Source organism: Mugil cephalus, chromosome 1 (genome assembly GCF_022458985.1).
Source record: "Mugil cephalus isolate CIBA_MC_2020 chromosome 1, CIBA_Mcephalus_1.1, whole genome shotgun sequence".
Classification (NCBI taxonomy): domain Eukaryota; kingdom Metazoa; phylum Chordata; class Actinopteri; order Mugiliformes; family Mugilidae; genus Mugil; species Mugil cephalus.
The window spans coordinates 26,671,708-26,689,625 of record NC_061770.1 but is presented as its reverse complement, the minus strand read 5'-3'; the positions used below and the strand labels follow the sequence as shown (position 1 = coordinate 26,689,625).

Genomic DNA, 17,918 nt, shown 5'->3' with positions numbered 1-17,918 from the left:
AATAGTTTTCTCTTAAAACTTGAACTCTTTGCTCTAAGAATCCTTAGGAACGTGGACCCTGGAGTTCAGAAGTTGATGATAACTGTGACTCCACAGCAGAGGGAACCCTCGTAGCAGTAACAGGACTGGACTTGATGAAAAAGTTTGAAATGTTGCACAAGACTTGAAACTATGAACGATGAAAATGACTAATAAGCATTTTTCATCTGGAGACTAAAACCAGATCAAGAGGAGATTAGTGTTAACTTAATAATATGAAAGGACGTATCTGCGTTACGACACACAAACCAGACCTCCCACAGGCCCTGAATGCAGCACCACTTGAGGGCGCGGCCAACTTGTGACAACCAGGAAGAGGCTGCAGGGTGGGAGGAGGTTAAAGGTGAGAAAGCAGCAGTAGGAGGAGAGCCTCCACCCATCAGGAAACATTCAGCAGAGGTTCAACAGCAGAGACTCACCGTCGGTCCTCAGCTCACCTGAACAGGTAAGAAAGCAAAGCCTGGACCGGGACCGGGACCTGGACCTGGTCCTGGACCAGAACCTGGACCAGTCCAGGCTGCAGGGTCCACCCTGGGTGTGTGATCAGAATTTTCAGTGAATGGTTAAAGTTTGAAAAAGAAACTTTTGGTGAGGCTTCCTGAGTGTTAGGGGTTTCCCTCGTATTTTGTATGTGTACTTTGTACTTTGTATGAGAACTTGAGGATTTCTACTTCGCCTTAAATATTTTAAGTTTGTTGTTTATTAAAAGCTCCTGCACTGAAACTATTGGAGAGTTCAACCTTATTAAAGGTTTTAACTGTGTGTTTAACATGAGTTTGGATTTTTATGTGCTGGAGCTGTATCGATGTGTGTGAGTCACTGAAACATTCAGTTTACAAAATATCTTCTAATACTGGAAGGAATTAAAGGGGAAAGTCATGGTTAAGTTGGGAAGTGTTTTGTGCTAAGCTTTTGTAAAGTTCCTTATTCAGACTCGACCACAGACACATTTAAAGCAGATTCAGCCCAAACACAAACCAGTGTTGAGGGACGTGTCTCCTGGAAGGAGGGAAGTTTCTGGGGCAAACAATACTTGTAATCGTGTTATTTCTTTGATTTGATGGAACAGAATTATTAAAAATAATCGACGCGTCCATCAGTGTGTTTCTGCTCACATCGTCCTCTTAAACTAAAACAGGTAGATTTCCACTAACGTTCTGCTCTGAGTGGGTGTTAGTATGGATGTTAGCATTGGTTAGCATCACAGCCTGAAGGTTGTTGGTTCTGTCACTGCCTGGTTACGTTAGATAAGGGGGTCAAACTCATTGCAGCCCAGTTTAATCTCATTATTAGTACATTAATGAACTGAACTGTTACAAAATATGTAATGAACAACTGACATTTTTAAGAAAAAAAGTGAAATTTCTGTTTAGTTCTAGGTTTCAGTGTCAACTCAACTCAAACTGTGTGAACCTGAGGAACAGTCCCCTCACAGTTTCTAATCAGTCTGACATATCTTGTGGGGTGGGGCTCGGCTGGAGGCAAAACATCTAATCTAGCTTGTTAGCATATTTAAACTGAGTCTTTGGGCAAGAATGGACGAGGAAAATTAAATTCTAGAGGAAAAGAGAAGTGAGAAAAAGTTGGCTCTGACGGGGCTTGATATAAGGTTGTTTGAAAGTTTGAGTTTGACACATTTTTAGGTTTTGAAAAGAGGACGTCTGGTCGCCACATGGAAGAAAAACTGAAAGCATACAAATCGTTTTTCCGTTTTCGTTGTTCCTATAACAATGTTTGCTTGTACACCCCTGAAACATACAACTAAAGTTGAGTTAGCTAGCTGTTAGCATTAGCTAACATAATAATTATTAACTTTACATAATGGGAAAGTGATGATGTATTAGATATTAATCTGACCTGATATCAGAGTCAGTGGCTCGTATGCGATAAAACTTCAAGTCAGGGTTTTTGCTTTTTTGATTTTGGCACCAAAAACAGAGCATGGTTCATGGTTGATAGTGACAGTGGGGCGGTACAGCGGCTCTTTGGTTAGCGCTGATGCCTGACAGCTGGGATAGACTCCAGGTAACCCCGCGACCGTAGTGAGGATTAAGCGGTTTCCTCTGTTTTGCCTCCATCTAACGTTGTGACGCCACAAATTGAAATTGATTCTCAGTGGGAAAATTGCACCTGATGTAAATTTTGCTACTTTTCAAATTCATCCCGTGGACCAGCTAAGACCCTCTGGTGGGCCACATTTGGCCCGTGAGCCGTATGTTTGACACCTTCGTGTTAGATACATAGACATGACTGTTTGCCTCATATCGTTTGGTTGTGGTTGTGTTGTGTCATATTTCAATGATTAAACCAGTGACTCAGTGTCACCAGATCCATGTCTGACTAGAAGCTGGTTCTTCATTAATCCTGGAGCTGAATCATGTTTTCTCCCTTTGCTGCAGTGATTGTCCCCAACAACCAGACTAACTTCAGTTAAATCCTGACAAATCTGCTCTGGCTCTCAGATAAAAAGGTAATTGGTTTAGAAAACTATGAAACAACAAGTTCCTGCAACGTTTCTGACGTTTGTTTGTGTTGAAAAGTGTGAAACAATGAACAGGTTGGTTGTTGTTTTCACATGATCGCACGGAAGTGAGATTCCAAGAACTCGATGTGGAGTCACCACAACACAGACGAATAAAATCTAAGAATGGGATCCTGAAAGAGTCTGAATCTGATGAGGATCCTTTCTGAACATGTGTTTCTGTCGTTGTGTTGAAATCTGGGACAGTGGTTCAGTGTGTGGTTGTGGTTTTGTGGAGTCAGATGTGTTGCACTCTTAGAGGGAGTGGTGGACGGAAGTCGCTCCACCGGTCCGTCCACCTCCACATGGGGAGGAGCTGAAAACAGACACCTGCCTGAGCTCTGTCAGTAAAAACTTCAGTCTGACGGCGGTTTGCTACTTACGCTTTGGTTTTGTCTCTTTTTGAGTAAATCTCTACTAGCAGTGAATTAACACCGACATCAGTCACTGTAGGACTTTATTGATGAAGAGCATCACATGCAATAGAGAAGAAGAGGAAGAGGCAGAGAGATTCTACATAAAAATGACTCAGAACATCAGCAGATCCTGAAAAAAGACAAACATTAGACTTAAAATGAGCCAATATCACATATCAGAGAGGAGCTCCTCTAGATTAAACCAGAGTCCATGAGTTCAGAAGTGTTTCCATCAGTGTGATGAGACTCGGTTCCTGGTTTAGTTTCTGTAAATCAGGGATTTGTCTCATGTTTGTGTTGAAGTGTGTGATGACAACAGATGAAAGGAGCTTTGTGAGGAGCTCAGAAAAAGAGTTGTTGTTGCTCATCAGGCTGGAAAAGGTTCCACAACCATCTGTAAAGAGTCTGGAAGCCACAAATGATCCACAGAGAGTCAGACAGATTGAAGACGACTGTTCCCCTCCACAGGAGTGGTCCACCAACAAACATCACTCCATCATAGTGGGAGAGGAACCAGAGGAACCCAGGGGAACTTCTAAGCAGTTATAGGCCATTTTATGGTATTAACTACCTGAAATGACACAAACCATTCTTGGAAAAAATATATTTGTCGTGTAGTTTAGTATTTTAGTTTGACCCAAGTCCATAGCTTATGGCCTATACTGCGGCCTCCGGCCACCAGGGGGGGCTCATACAAATAAAAGAGCATACATAAAAATAAAGAGCAAGAGAGTAAAATCACATATCACACTATAGCTTTAGCTTCCCTGTAGAGGAGTCGTCATGGCGTCCATCTTTATAGAGTCTATCTTAGGCTGTAAATGTCTCACTGTTGGAGCCTCTACTGGACACTAGAGGAACTACAAGTGTTTAATATGTATACCTCCATGAAGCTTCTCTAGACATAACTCCAGCTGCTCTCATCTTACATCTTTAGCTAGTCGGCTAAAACTGAGCTAAATCTGACTGCGGTTTCCACTTTGCTGTATCTTGGAGGTTTAGCCCGTAATGCTAACCTCAGCAGCCTGTTTTCATCTGTTGTTGGAGTCAAACAGTTGAGTGGAAGGAGTGAACAGGTTGTTTGGTTTGTGTTGATGAGCTGCTGCAGAGCTTCAGGCCTGAACACGTTCTCCATGGGACCAGTCCAACCACTCACACATTCTCGCTGCTGTTAAAGTTCAACCCCTATGACTGAGTTAATGTTTAAAATCCAACACTTCCTGCTTTACTTTGTTGTAAAAGCCTCTGTTCTGGGAGGCCTTAGTTTTCTGTGAAAGACTCGCCCTTTCACAGCATCGTCCGTCTGTTCGTGGAAAAAAAAAACCCACATTATTTTGTCCAACCCCTTCATACGAAAGAAGGCAGGCTCATACTTCTTCTCACTTCTACACACACACAAGAGCTTATTTACACAGCTGACGGCGACACAATGGAGCTAAATCTAATGTGATCTCTATAACAGAATCAGAATGAAGCCTGAACATATTTCAGCTGTTCACTGTTAGTTTAACCCTTCATGGGTCATAAAGAACCACATGTGGTAACGTGGTTCCTGGTTCCTCTCAGTGAGGTTTATTGTCATGTGGTTTTCATTGAGCCAATCAGAGAAGATTAAGCAAACATCCTCAGGTCTAATCAGGGTCTAATGTGGTCTACAAGGTCCCCCTCTGAACTGGTTTATCAGGAACCATGAAGAACAACAAGTGTCCTAATGTTTCTAATGTGATGATGTTGATGATGTTCTACTGCTCTAAATGTTTACATTAGTTTAAGGACCAGAACCAGATAATATGGGGAATTCATTCATCAGTAAAAAGTCTTGTGATGTACTACGATAAATAAAACTTTAGGGTTGAAATGTAGAATTTCCAAGTATTTCACTGAGAGCCTATGAAGGGTTAAAATGAACATGCAATATAACATGAAGAGACCTGTGAGGGAGGTCTGGGACCCATGTAACCTCATTCCTTTGGTTAGTGTAAACCCACAATGAGTCCTGGTCCCATTAAAGACCAGCTACTCACCAGAAGAGGAGCTGAACACATTCATTGTGTCTTTAACTCTCTGGAGTCCAGAGTCCAGTGTCCTAGAGTGTTAAAACTCTTCACCTTGGTCCTTGTTTGGTTTCATTCTTTGTGTGAACACGTTGGAGCTAAAACCAGACTAGAACCATCAGATCCAGGAACAAGTTAGAAAACCACAAACATGTTGAACCAACCATTTCTAGAACTTAGAATGTAAATCTAACCTGGACATTTCTAAAGCTGATCAACACATTTACTTATTTACAACTATTTCCATTAAAACTATTTAGGACCATGTCCACAACTATCAGGTGTCCAACCAGTAATAATGTCTAAATGTCCCAAATGTGTCCAGTCTCTATACTGCCTCAAAGGGGCTGGTTAGCTCTCTCCTCTTGCTAGCTCTCTCCTCCTGCTAGCTCTCTCCTCTAGCTAGCTCTCTCCTCTTGCTAGCTCTCTCCTCCTGCTAGCTCTCTCCTACTGCTAGCTCTCTCCTCTTGCTAGCTCTCTCCTCCTGCTAGCTCTCTCCTCTTGCTAGCTCTCTCCTCTTGCTAGCTCTCTCCTCCTGCTAGCTCTCTCCTCTGGCTAGCTCTCTCCTCTTGCTAGCTCTCTCCTACTGCTAGCTCTCTCCACCTGCTAGCTCTCTCCTCTGGCTAGCTCTCTCCTCCTGCTAGCTCTCTCCTCTTGCTAGCTCTCTCCTCTTGCTAGCTCTCTCCTCCTGCTAGCTCTCTCCTCTGGCTAGCTCTCTCCTCCTGCTAGCTCTCTCCTCTGGCTAGCTCTCTCCTCTGGCTAGCTTTCTCCTCCTGCTAGCTCTATCCTCCTGCTAGCTCTCTCCTCCTGCTAGCTCTCTCCTCTGGCTAGCGTTTTCCTCCGTGAACCAAACATTATGACAATATTCAGGAAAAAGCCTCAGTTATTTAGAACCAGTCTAGTTTTAGGTCTAGAAACACTAGTTACAACCTGATCTATAGGCTGAAGTTTCTACTGAAGTAGACACAGAGACTTGGTCAGAGGTGTCTGGTCTGGTCTAGGTTGGTGCTACTTGTCTAAGTAACATCCACATGAATGAATACAAGGTGTGAAAGTTTCCCAGTAGAACACTGAATCGTCACCAAATGGTTCTCCATCAGTGGTCATAATGTTGTGGCTGATCCGTTCTGTTTCAACCCATAGAAACTATAAAGTTTAACTCCATGTGTTCCTGTTGTGTTTCATCCTGCAGTCACACGGTTCATCTTTTATCTCCACAGATCCGGCCATGAGGTGGCGCTCTTCTTCTCACCTTCCACTCCTCCTCCTCCTCCTCTTCATCGGGAGCGTTTCTGGATTAAGGATCTGTTCGTACAATGTGCAGAAGTTTAACCAAAAAAAATCTACAAACTACAGAGTGATGCACACGTTGACACGAGTATGACACACACACACAAACACACACACACACACACACACACACACACACTTCCTGTTTGTTTGTGATTCCATTTCCTCTTCCATCTTTTTATTTTTGGGACTTTCTATTTAACCATATCACGTCATTCGTGAATTATCTACAGACGACAACGGTTTTATTCTGTGGTGAATCTTGTAGTTAACAATTTATCCTCTGGTGGTTTATGTGACAGCAGCAGCTTCATGAACCAATCAGGGCTCTGGACTCTATCAGCTGTGTTTGAGTAAATGCTGCATGATGCAATATGTAATTTTCTTCTGGTTTCATTGATAAAAGTCATTATAAGATTCAACCAACACATTTTTATCAAACAACTATTTTTTATCTGTGTTCCAACATTGATTTGTCCAGAAATAACCACTTAGAGAGATTCTGACTGTAGTGATAGAAACTTCAGAGGCCGAGACCACGAATGAGCTCCCACATGTTCATGGACACCATTCAGTTACTCTGGCTACGTCCTAAACAGAGTTTTATTGCATAAAGGCTAAATCTGAGGTTAAATCCGTCATGTTTACAGCTCTAGGGTTAAAGACTGGTGGCAGTGTCCTTTAACTCCGTCCGTCCGTCTCCTGTCTCTAGATCGTGTCTCGCTGTGACATCTGTCTCCTGCAGGACGTGGTTGATTCGGGCGGTAAAGCCGTCAAAGCTCTGCTGAATTTTCTCAACAGGTAACTACTGTAAATGTTCATTAGCACCATTAGCACCACGTCCTCGACTCGTTTCACATCAAACTCCCAGCAGCCCAGCATTTACCAACTGTGATATTAACCCATGTAACACATGTAAATACCATGTGGTGATCATTATGTGTCTGCTGTCTGCCTCCAACAGGGGAACTGACAGGTACAGTGGATTTTATGAGCATCTAATCACAATCGGTCATCCTAATCACCTTTATTTGCCTCTTTACTAATCCTCATAATAATAAGTAACACTTTATTTTGGGTATTTGCTGAGAAGCTGCCTCAGTGAAGGAATTTAAAACCTGTTACATGCTTAGAATATGACTAACTGCAATCCTACGTCCATCAGAAGTTTAAACCTTCCAACAGCTCCAAAGGCGTCAGATTTAATAAGTTGTGGAGTTAAACTCTTCTCATCTTCTCCATCTGGATTTTGTTAAAGGACGTGTTTCAACCGGTCTAGAGTCAGAAAATAACTCTGAATCAGTTTGCTAGTCCTCCCATCAATCAGAGCCACAGACTTTAATCGTTGTTAATTGTTTTATTACAGATGCGACTCTTTACGTCTCTTTTCTTCAACGGCAGTAATTTAGTTGTAAACTAATTCAAGAAAACCTTGTAGAGAAATGCTACATGCTACAGACCTAGCTTTGGAGTTGTTTGTGAAGTCTTTTGTCTTTGATGGAGGTAGGCTAGCAGTTCCAGTCTTTATGCTAAGCTAGGCTAAACACGGCCTGGACCTGCAGGAGAACATCTCCACACCGGAGTTCTGACTCTAACATAGATGTTGGTCAGAAATGGTAAAATAACCGCTGCATTTAGAAGAACTGGACAACACAGGATTGAAGCTGCCCTGAGAAGACATGACAAAATAAAGTGTTACCCATTATTATGTACATTATTAAAGTGTCATTTGTAATGTTAGCGCAGGGAAGTTACTGATGTCGCAGGTACAAAAACTTTTACACAGCAGCAGTAGCTCGTGATTGAGTATAATTGTGGGGGAAACTGTTTGTGTAAGATGACCATAACTAAACCACGTTGCTGTCACACAAAAATAGTAAAAGTTCTCTTCTTTATGACGCCAGACACCTGGTCAGTGTCTCCTCTTACAACTAAGGCATTTGTGTCCAGTAAATCGTCAAGAAGGGGATAATAATAACCTAAACTTTGTGCACAAGAAGAAGAACAAAATGCAAACCATTCTTTCTTGGTTTTGAATTTGAATTAATGATCACTGGTAACTTCACTTCCACATAAAACATGTACATCTTGATTTATTCTTTGGTTATAAAAAACACTTTTGTATAGATGGAGTTTAGTTATATTATATATTAGCTATATTGTGTAAATGGTGCTCTACTTTTCACCCAAATGCATTATTATTCCACATTATTCCAAAGCTGCCAAAAAAATAGTAGGACGAGTAGTAGGCCCTGCGGAACACCACATCCAGGAAAAACGGATGAGTACGATTGTAGTGAGGTCCTGTCCTCAAATCACTTAGTTTTCAAGGTGAAGTTCAAGATTAAAAAAGATATCTCTTAAACTTTTTTCAAAACAAGTTATAGTATCTCTGAGTAGAGAAACACAAGTAGTTCAACATGTTCTATGATTCAGACTCTCAGTCCGTTATTTCAACAGTGGTTCATGAATAAAAGAAGTAGTTTAGAGACATCTGGTCTCACCTGGTCCGTCTTTAACTGTCTGTGTCCACACCTGGTGTTAATTAATAAAATGTGTCTCCACATGATCAGATCACCCAGGACCAATGAAGAAGACAATAATGAGGCTCAGACCAAAAGCAAAAAAAAATTAGTTTGTTTTTTTAACCAAAATTAAGAGCTGGTCGCATGAAAATAGAAAATAGCAAGTGGATAGTCATCTGGATAATAAGAAATGTATTTTTGAATTTAAAACGGCACTGTTTGGGAATTCTTTCCAGGACGTAGATGAATGCACATGGGTTTTCTCGCCCATGATCAAGAGAAGATTAATGAATCAGACAAAGAATAATAATAAAAATAAGACACACTACCAAAATTAAGAACTCTTTGTTTCTTTGTGAATGATCTTTTATTTATATTTTGATGTAATGTAGTATCTATTATTGAAGCACGGAGGCTGAGGAGAAAACTTTATTTTAATTGGGTTTAATTTGTCCCTGATTACATCAGTAAGTCGAAGCTTTGCTGCATCCAGCTGATTTCTTCCTGGTGATGTCTAACCCTGAATCATCTGATTTCCTTCATCCTGATTGTTGGTGAATTAACAATGAACAATCTCTCGTGGTTGGTGTCTAATTATCTGGGTTAGCTGTTGGCTATTTGCTGATGCTAATGAGATAAACTGGACAAAAGCTCGTCCCTCTGATAATTCTGGGTATGAAACATTATGATCTTTGCATGTGGGATAACGGTGTGAATATTGTCTAAATCAGTGTTGCTGCGCATGTGTGGATGTATGGGTAATGAGCAGGGATGCTAATTGAGGGCTGATCCTTGGTGGTGAATGTTTGCAGTGCCAAAAAAAGGAAAGCAAAATGTAGAAATACTCAAAAACAAGTAAAGGTTCTGCATTTCAAACTATACTGGAGTAAAAGGACACACGTTGTATCTGGTAGATGTTATGTAACCATGAAGAAGCGTCACAAAGAGAAGCTAATTAATGAAAAAGAGAAGCTAATTAATGCACGTGTCCGTTCATTACTAAGAGGACCAGGTTTAACCAGGTAACTCTAAATTAAACACACAAATTCAAAATGAACAGGTGACTAGAAACCCAATCATTAATAATATTACCACATTATTATTATGCACAGTCTTTAGCGTTAGTGTTGCTATCACCTTTAGCAACATGTCAGAATATCACAACTTAAGTTACTTTCCACCACTGGACTGTCCCAATATTTAGCCGTAGCATCATTAGCATGTTATTCATCATTTATTGGGACTGTTTTTATAAATGGTTTGTAACAGTGAAATGTCGATATAAACAAATATGACAACATTTACAGTCTATGTAGTTTTTGTTTGCGTTTATGACCAAACATACTGTGTTTACATTATTAAGAATGAGTTTTAGTATTTGATTATTTACCGGTGACCACAGGAGGCGCTATAAGGGTTGCCAGATGCATTAATAAATAACATAATAAAGCTCCCTACAGCTGAATTACACTGTTATAAACCATTTGTTCAGTGACTGGATGCTTGGAATGGGCTTTAGCGGCTTTGCTAACTTCTGCCTTGTTAGCCGAAATGTTTTTCTGTAATAATACAATGATGAAGAGCAGCTGGTGAAAGCAAAGTTATTTGACTACTTGTCCACAAATGCACCCAATAATAACCCTTTTATAGGAATATTATTATGTTAAGTTCATTTTTTTTCATAGTAAATCAGATTTATGTTTAAGTCAAAAGGTCAGAAAACTTTCCTTAAATCGAGACATTTCTGGGTCATGAACCTTGTTCTGGGGGCTGGTACCTGGGTGGATGAACAACAAGTATGAATCACGTCGTCTGAATCCGTGTTTAAATTCAGTCTCCTGGTGGTTGTTGTGGGACGTTGTGTGTCTGTTTATCTGCTTTTCAACGGTTTCTCTTTGTCTGTGTGTTGTGTTGAGGTATGACGAGCACGCCTACAAGGCCGTGTCCAGTAAGAGTCTGGGAACGTCTCCAAGCGACATGCAGCAATACGTTTTCATCTACAAGTAAGACACAACTGTGATCCAGGAGTAACACACCTGCACACACCTGCACACACCTGGATCAGTTCAGGCCAGTAGACACACTCACATTCATGAACCAGGAATGTCCAAATATAAAATATATAGAAACAAAGAAATGATTTTTACAAGGCACAGAAGGGAAGGAGGCGTTTCAACTGGATTTATTTATCTTATTGGTTATTTTCACTGTATTTGCCTCCAGTGGAGCAATTTGTTGCATAACAACGGGAGCACCACAAAAATACAAAATACATACATACACATGGTAAAATACATACATACACATATTGAACCCAATCATAATACATCGAACACATAGGAAAACACTTAATTCCTGAGTTAAAAGGATTTTCCGGTTATGTGTGTGTTATTGATAATAATGTAAAGATTCTTCTTATTAATGATAATAATAATAATAAGACTGTTATTATTATACTGATAGGAATCAGAGTATTCATTATGTCCATTTGTGTACAATTATTTTATCTTTTTCTATCTTTTTTTACATGTTTGAATGTGCTTTACCTTGGGCAAACTGGTCAGACATGACAACGTGATATTGTTTGTAAAGTCACATCTATGCATCATTTCCTGTTACTACCCTTCAAAATAAAGTCTCAGCGTAATGCTGAACTGCAATAGTGTGAATTTAAACCAAATAATTCGCACAAATTAGGTGATGTTAGGACTCAAATGTCGGCTACGACCTATAACGCTAATCTATCTATCTATCTATCTATCTATCTATCTATCTATCTATCTATCTATCTATCTATCTATCTATCTATCTAGACTTTTCTTTTGAGTTGAGGGATTCATTTATTTTTATTTTTTCTTTATTTTGTCATTTCTTCATTAGTTTTTTTAGTTGAAATGTTCTTTTTTATTTATTAATTTCTGTCTTGATGGGCCTTGTAGTGGTTGGTGGGGGAGTTGACAGTCAGAATTCTATTTTTATACCTTTTGTTGTACATAATGTTCAAAAACTTTCAGATAAAGTGGTTAGATGCAGTTTGACTCTTTGAGACTAAAACCATGAAACATAAAAATGACTAAAATGTGACTAAATAAAAAATGGCCGTCGACACTGATGTGAACGGATTAAGCTGCTGGATACATTAGACATGTGGACAACAATTTTATTTTATGTTGTTGCATTATTAATTAACGTGCATTTGCAGAAAACAGCACATCTATCAACTCCCACACGTCCATATTCCAGTTTTGCATTAATCTTGCATTAAAGATCCACTCATGTCTGGATTTAACATCAGTCTAAGGTCTGTGCTGCTGGTAGAGACACTGAATGTCTTTGTCTTCTCCGTGAACAGGAGTGGGATGGTGTCGGTGACGGGGGAATATCAGTACCAGAAGCCCCAGTCTTTTGTCAGACCGCCGTTCGCCGTTTACTTCAACAGCCAGAAAACCAGTGAGTGGACACCAAACACAGCTCTGTTTATTGTTTTATCTGAGTCAGCTGATGTCATTCGTCTCCGTCCTTTTTGTCCCACGCAGCCGAGATCAATGACTTCATCCTGGTTCCTCTCCACTCTGAGCCCAGTCAGGCCGTTCAGGAGATCGACCGCCTCTACGATGTCTTCGAGGAAGTCAGCAAGAAGTGGAACAACCAGGTAAGAAATGGAAGTGATGAAGTGTTTGTAGGATTTATCAGTTTTTAGTTTTAGTACTGGACTTCAGACGGTACACAAGGATGTGGCATTTGTTGTCTTTTCTCATATTGTCATTCACAGCATGTTGGACGCATGTCACTGAAAACCTATTTGCTGATGTACACTAAAGTATCGTCCACATATGGAGTGATTCTCTGGTCGTCCATCTCTCTGTGGCTCATAGTTGGTCTCTAGTGGATTACATTCAGTTTTATTTATTTATATAGTGTCAGTAACAAAACAAATTGACTCAAGATGCTTTACAATATCCACACAGCTGTTAACATGTTATGCTGTAGCAGCACAACTAGTAATAGAGAAAAAAATAGAGACTAGGAGCTTGGCAGCCTAGGCCTATAGCAGCATAACTAAGGGATGGTTAAGTCCAGCTCTAACTATAAGCTTTGTCTAAAAGGAAAGTCTTAGTCCTGACCTTAAACGTAGAGACTGTGTCTGCCTCCAGAACCCAAACTGGGAGCTGGTTCCACAGGAGAGGAGCCTGATAGCTGAAGGCTCTACCTCCCATTTTACTTTTAGAACCTCTAGGAACCACAAGCAGACCTGCACTTAGAGATCATAGTGATCTGTTGGGACAGTCTGGTTCTATGAGGTCTTTCAGATATGATGGAGCTCGGCCTTTCAGGGCCTCGTATGTAAGGAGGAGGATTTTAAATTAAATTCTAGATTTTAAAGGGAGCCAATGAAGAGAAGCTAATACTGGAGTAATATGATCTCTCTTGCTAATTCCTGTCAGTGCTCTTGCTGCAGCGTTTTGAATCAGTTGGAGGCTTTTTAAAGAGGATTTGGAGCCGGACAGTAACGAGTTACAATAATCCAGCCTGGAAGACACAAATGCATGAACTAGTTTTTCCGCATCACTCTGAGAAAGGATGTTGCTAATTTTGATGACATTGCGAAGGTGAAAGAAAGCAGTCCTGGTCACCTGCTTTATGTGAGAATTAAAGGACAAATATAACACCAAAGTTTTTCAAAGTAGTGCTGGAAGCCAAGGTAATGCCATCCAAGAACCCAAGTGATTAGATAATGAATCTCTATATCTAATCAACTGTATCAGTCACTCCCAATGGCTGAAATTAGTTTAACTTCTCCCCAGTGAGTTCTGGGTCACGTTAAAGAGCAACTAAAAGCTGCTGCAACGTGAGGATGTGGAAACAGGTGATGAATGTGATGAATGTGACGTTTCTATTTCCCTCCGTGTGTAGAACGTGATGTTTCTGGGAGATTTTCACGCCGGCTGTGCCTACGTGACCCGAAACGACAGGAAAAACATCCGACTCTACACAAACTCTAGTTTCTCCTGGCTGATCGGAGACAGAGTCGACACCACGGTCACGGACAACACCCACTGTCCATATGACAGGTGTGTGTTCTTGTATGCATGTACAGGTACAGAGCAACGACATGCAGCTTAGCATCTAACCAGAGGCTCAGGCAGCAGTCAGAGCATGTAGCATCAATGGTGTGGTATATGAGAGGTACGGGACGGACCGTATATACAGGTGAGACCTTATATACAGGTGAGACCAGGTGAGACCTTATATACAGGTGAGACATATATACAGGTGAGACCTTATATACAGGTGAGACCATACAGATGATTGAGCAACATATACACTATGACTGATTGAGCTACTATGAACATATCGTACAGATGGATTTGTGCGTTAAATGTAATTTACTCAAGAGGAAGTGGTACATGATAAATCAGGTGACGCAGATAAGGTGTGTGTTCGTAAAACAGTGAATTAGTAGTGGACACTAGGGACGTGTCTCCCTCCAATAACCTGGAACCACTCAAATGTTTTCGCTAATAATTGTCAGATGTTGGTGCAGTGGGCAATTATCTCTTTACAGACCATTGTTTTGAAGCGGTAGCTGTAAATGTTTTATCCCACTACGCTCTAAAGTCACTAGTTAACAGGACGAGAATCTGACACATAATGACAAGGCAGAAAAGACTTGAGGTTTTAGATGTGCTGGCCTCCCTCCAGTAGCTATAAATAAACCCCACTAAGGTCAAACTCTTAAAGGTTATTATTAGACATCCAATGCTTGATATTAACGGAAAGTCCTCTTCGTCAGGATCGTGGTGCATGGACAGTCCTTCCTGAAGGCCATCAGACCTTTCTCTGGAAAAGTCTACAACTTCGGCAAAGACTTGAAACTGAGCAGGAGCAAGGTACGGTAGCCCGACCGGACCAAACCAAGGTTTAGTGCATTTATACACTGCCCTGATTGAACTGAGCCAACAGGTGGGAGCCTCTTAGTGGATGACTAGTGCATCAGCAGGTATTCAACAAGTTATTTAAGCCCAACTGAAGCAATGAGAAGCTTTGTGTACTTTAGTCCCGCCCACTAACATGGAGAGGTGGAGCTTATAGGGCCTATACTGCAGCCTCCAACCACTAGGAGGAGCTCTACTAGCTTTGGCTTCACTTAAATCAGTTCTTACCTTTCGGGCATTTTTACTCTATTGTCATCTTGAAATTCTCTTAATAAACGTACGGCGCTAAAATGTAAAATGAATCCACCAGGTCTTGAAACTTGTCAATATTCAGTTCTCATATGTTTCTTCTGAGAAAAGTCTGACCAGTAATAGTGTCAGCTACTGTTACAGCCACCTTTAACTACTACTAGCTACCGTTAGCTACTGTTAGCTACCTTTAGTTACTGTTAGTCACTGTCAGCTATTGTTGGCTACTGTCAGCTGCTGTTAGCTACCGTTAATTACTGTTAGCTACTGTCAGCTACTGTTAGTTGCTGTAAGCTACTACAGGAATAGCATAAATAAAACCAGTCCCTTATGTGGAGTTTGATGTTCTGTGTTTGTCCACCAGGTGGTGGAGGTGAGCGACCACTACCCTGTGGAGGTGAGGCTGAAGGGCTCCGGCCTCCTCCTCCAGGCTCCTCCCCTCCTGATGCTGCTCGGTGTCTCTGTGATCGTCCAGTCCTTCCTGTCCTCTCTGGGATCGTCTGGTTGAGTCCTGGTTCAGACCAGCTCGTCCTCTCTGATGATGTCACATGTTTTTAAACATTGATCAAAGTCAAACTGAACTGAATTATTTAGATTTTTCTCTTTCACCACGTTTAGTTTACAGTGTGGAGCTGGAACGAACCAGATTCATCCTCCAACATTAATGATGGAAGGATGATGACAGCAGGGCAGGGAATTAAACCAACAACCAGCTGAATGAAAACTAATAAATATAAATGCTGTATTTCTTTCTGGTGAATCAGACAGAATAACAAAAACAAGATTATGACCCTCAGTCATAACACCGATCATTTTCAGGGCTCTACTTTTTTTTCTAATGTACAGACACTGGTGTAAATATTTGGACATATGACAAATGTTATGTATGATTGTGTTTTTTTTTAAATTCAGTAAAGCTTTTATGTTGGAAAATGTGCAGCCGTCTGTTGTACTCAACTCTAAGGTTGTAAAAAAATAAAAAAATGTTTGTCAAGACATGCTCGCGTAAAACGTCCAAACAGGTAACACAAAAGGATTAGAGATAGAAAATGCGCATAAAGAATAAACAATGAGCAGAGTAAATAACGCAAAATGTTTCTCAGAGGGAGGAAAAAGCCAAACAAAGACACTAAAAGTAGATAAAAATGAAAAAAGACCAGTTAATGTGTCTAGAGGAGTAAAAATTATGACCACAAAAAAAAAAACAACACAAAATGGACTGAAGGGGTTCAACTAGAAAATAAAAGACATGAAGAAATATAAAATTACAACAAAGGGCCGAAAAATTACCCAAAACAGAATAAAAAAAACAAACAAACAAAGAAACCCATAAAACCCTCTAAAGGGGACGAGGCGCCGCTTTCAAAACTCTCTGAAAACCAGAGCTGCTAATGTTTCCATCCACATCCACCAACAGGCTCTGGAACAAGAAATTAAATAAATATAAAAATACCAGAACAAATATTAAGAATAGTCAGAGTGGGACTTCTCTTCATATTAATGTGAATATTAATAATTTCTCCAAGGTGTTTGGGTGTTTCAGTAGAATCTAGAAGCATAAAAACTAAGCATCATCTTTCAACAGGAAGTGGTAGTTTTGAAAAAAACAACAACAACAACATCCTCATATGTGGACACTGGGATTATTTCATTATTTATATTATATTAAAGTCACCCAATGTGCGACAAAATATAAAACTGTTTATTTTAATCCCTGAACATGGCTGAGCAAAACCAGAACAATGAAGTCCCAACGTCCTCAAATGAGTACTTACTAATTAGCAAGGTTGTAGCTCGTTGCTTTGATAGAAGTTATTAAATTTCCGAGTCATATCAAACTAGAAACATTAATAAGAATTAATAAATAAGTTTTAACCATAGGAAATGATGGGACTTTGTTCCTCGTCTGCTTTTGTCCTGTGATCGTTTGTAGAATGAATCCACTGTCATGTTTTTACCGACTAGTGTATTGACCATATGCTGCCACTAGACGGCAGCCTAAAGTGTCCACGAACGAGGACAACGTGTGTAAATGAAGTAGAATAAGCTGCAATAAAACCCAAAACTTAATGTCCCCATATGAGGACACGGGGTCTCTAAAAATCTTTTTAAAAAAAGGGAACACCTACAAATCTTATAAAGCGACTCCAGGTCAGACTGAGGCTTTTAGGGTTTTACATATTTAATATCTCAGTTTCTCTAAAAATATAAAAGACCCCTCAACCACTGCAGAGATGAGATGAACTTGGTTACCAATTAAAAACATTTATTTTTGAGTTTGGACAATTTATGGCATAAATAGAATAGAACAGAATAAATGGCCCAAGGTCCCCCAAGGGGCCATAGAAGTGCCAGAGTAGAAAAATAAACAAATAAAATATAAAGGCAATTTAAAAAAAAAGAAAAAGAAAAAAAGTATGTTCCAAAAATAAAACACTAACATCCCATTCACACATGGTAGAGTCACTGTTAATGCTCATGATGTGGAATTACTACACTGGTGTATTGCACATTGTTCTAAGAATTATTTACGTTTTTATCGGAGGTATGAATTCGTTCTGAATTATATTTAAAATAACTGAGCATAGTTTCCGCCCTCTGTCAGTCCTCCGGTGCGACGGGAGGCGATGCAGCTCAAAATCCACCAGAACAACTTGTTCGACCAACGAAGAAGACACGCTGCAAAGATCGTGTAGTTTTATCGTGACGTGTCACACGTTAAACTTCAGATCTGGTCCAACCTCTGGTCGTGGCTGATTTCATAAAAAGGAAACTGGACTTTTCCATTTGAATGTAAATGAAACAAGGAAGTCAGAAATAAAAGTAAATAAATAAATGTACTCCGAACTTCCTAAAACCAGAGTCAAAATCAGCTTTCATGGTCAAGT

At 40.2% G+C, this 17,918-nt stretch overlaps 1 protein-coding gene across 3 annotated transcripts; it reads left to right on the top strand.

Moving 5' to 3' along the window:
- The first annotated feature begins 350 nt into the window (after nucleotides 1-350).
- On the top strand, nucleotides 351-15,967 carry LOC125009628 (deoxyribonuclease gamma-like). Of its 3 annotated transcripts, XM_047587722.1 has the most exons (11): nucleotides 420-484; nucleotides 2,439-2,509; nucleotides 6,251-6,408; nucleotides 7,033-7,121; nucleotides 7,285-7,296; nucleotides 10,762-10,848; nucleotides 12,198-12,295; nucleotides 12,382-12,497; nucleotides 13,760-13,917; nucleotides 14,640-14,736; nucleotides 15,395-15,967. In XM_047587722.1, the coding sequence occupies exons 3-11, from the start codon at nucleotides 6,259-6,261 to the stop codon at nucleotides 15,536-15,538; spliced, it is 951 nt and encodes a 316-aa protein (XP_047443678.1). In that variant the 5' UTR covers nucleotides 420-484; nucleotides 2,439-2,509; nucleotides 6,251-6,258; the 3' UTR covers nucleotides 15,539-15,967. The 3 variants fall into 3 exon arrangements, with proteins under 3 accessions (XP_047443688.1, XP_047443678.1, XP_047443698.1); XM_047587732.1 differs by lacking the exon at nucleotides 2,439-2,509 and having other exon boundaries at nucleotides 351-484; XM_047587742.1 differs by lacking the exon at nucleotides 7,285-7,296 and having other exon boundaries at nucleotides 421-484.
- The last annotated feature ends 1,951 nt before the right edge of the window (nucleotides 15,968-17,918 follow it).

Bases quoted from the DNA above. Each gene is read 5' to 3' on its own strand.
- LOC125009628 (XM_047587732.1), top strand. From the start codon at position 6,259: ATGAGGTGGCGCTCTTCTTCTCACCTTCCACTCCTCCTCCTCCTCCTC. The intron at 6,409-7,032 runs GTATGACACACA...TCCTGTCTCTAG, and splicing joins TGATGCACACGTTGACACGA to ATCGTGTCTCGCTGTGACAT. The intron at 12,498-13,759 runs GTAAGAAATGGA...CTCCGTGTGTAG, and splicing joins GCAAGAAGTGGAACAACCAG to AACGTGATGTTTCTGGGAGA.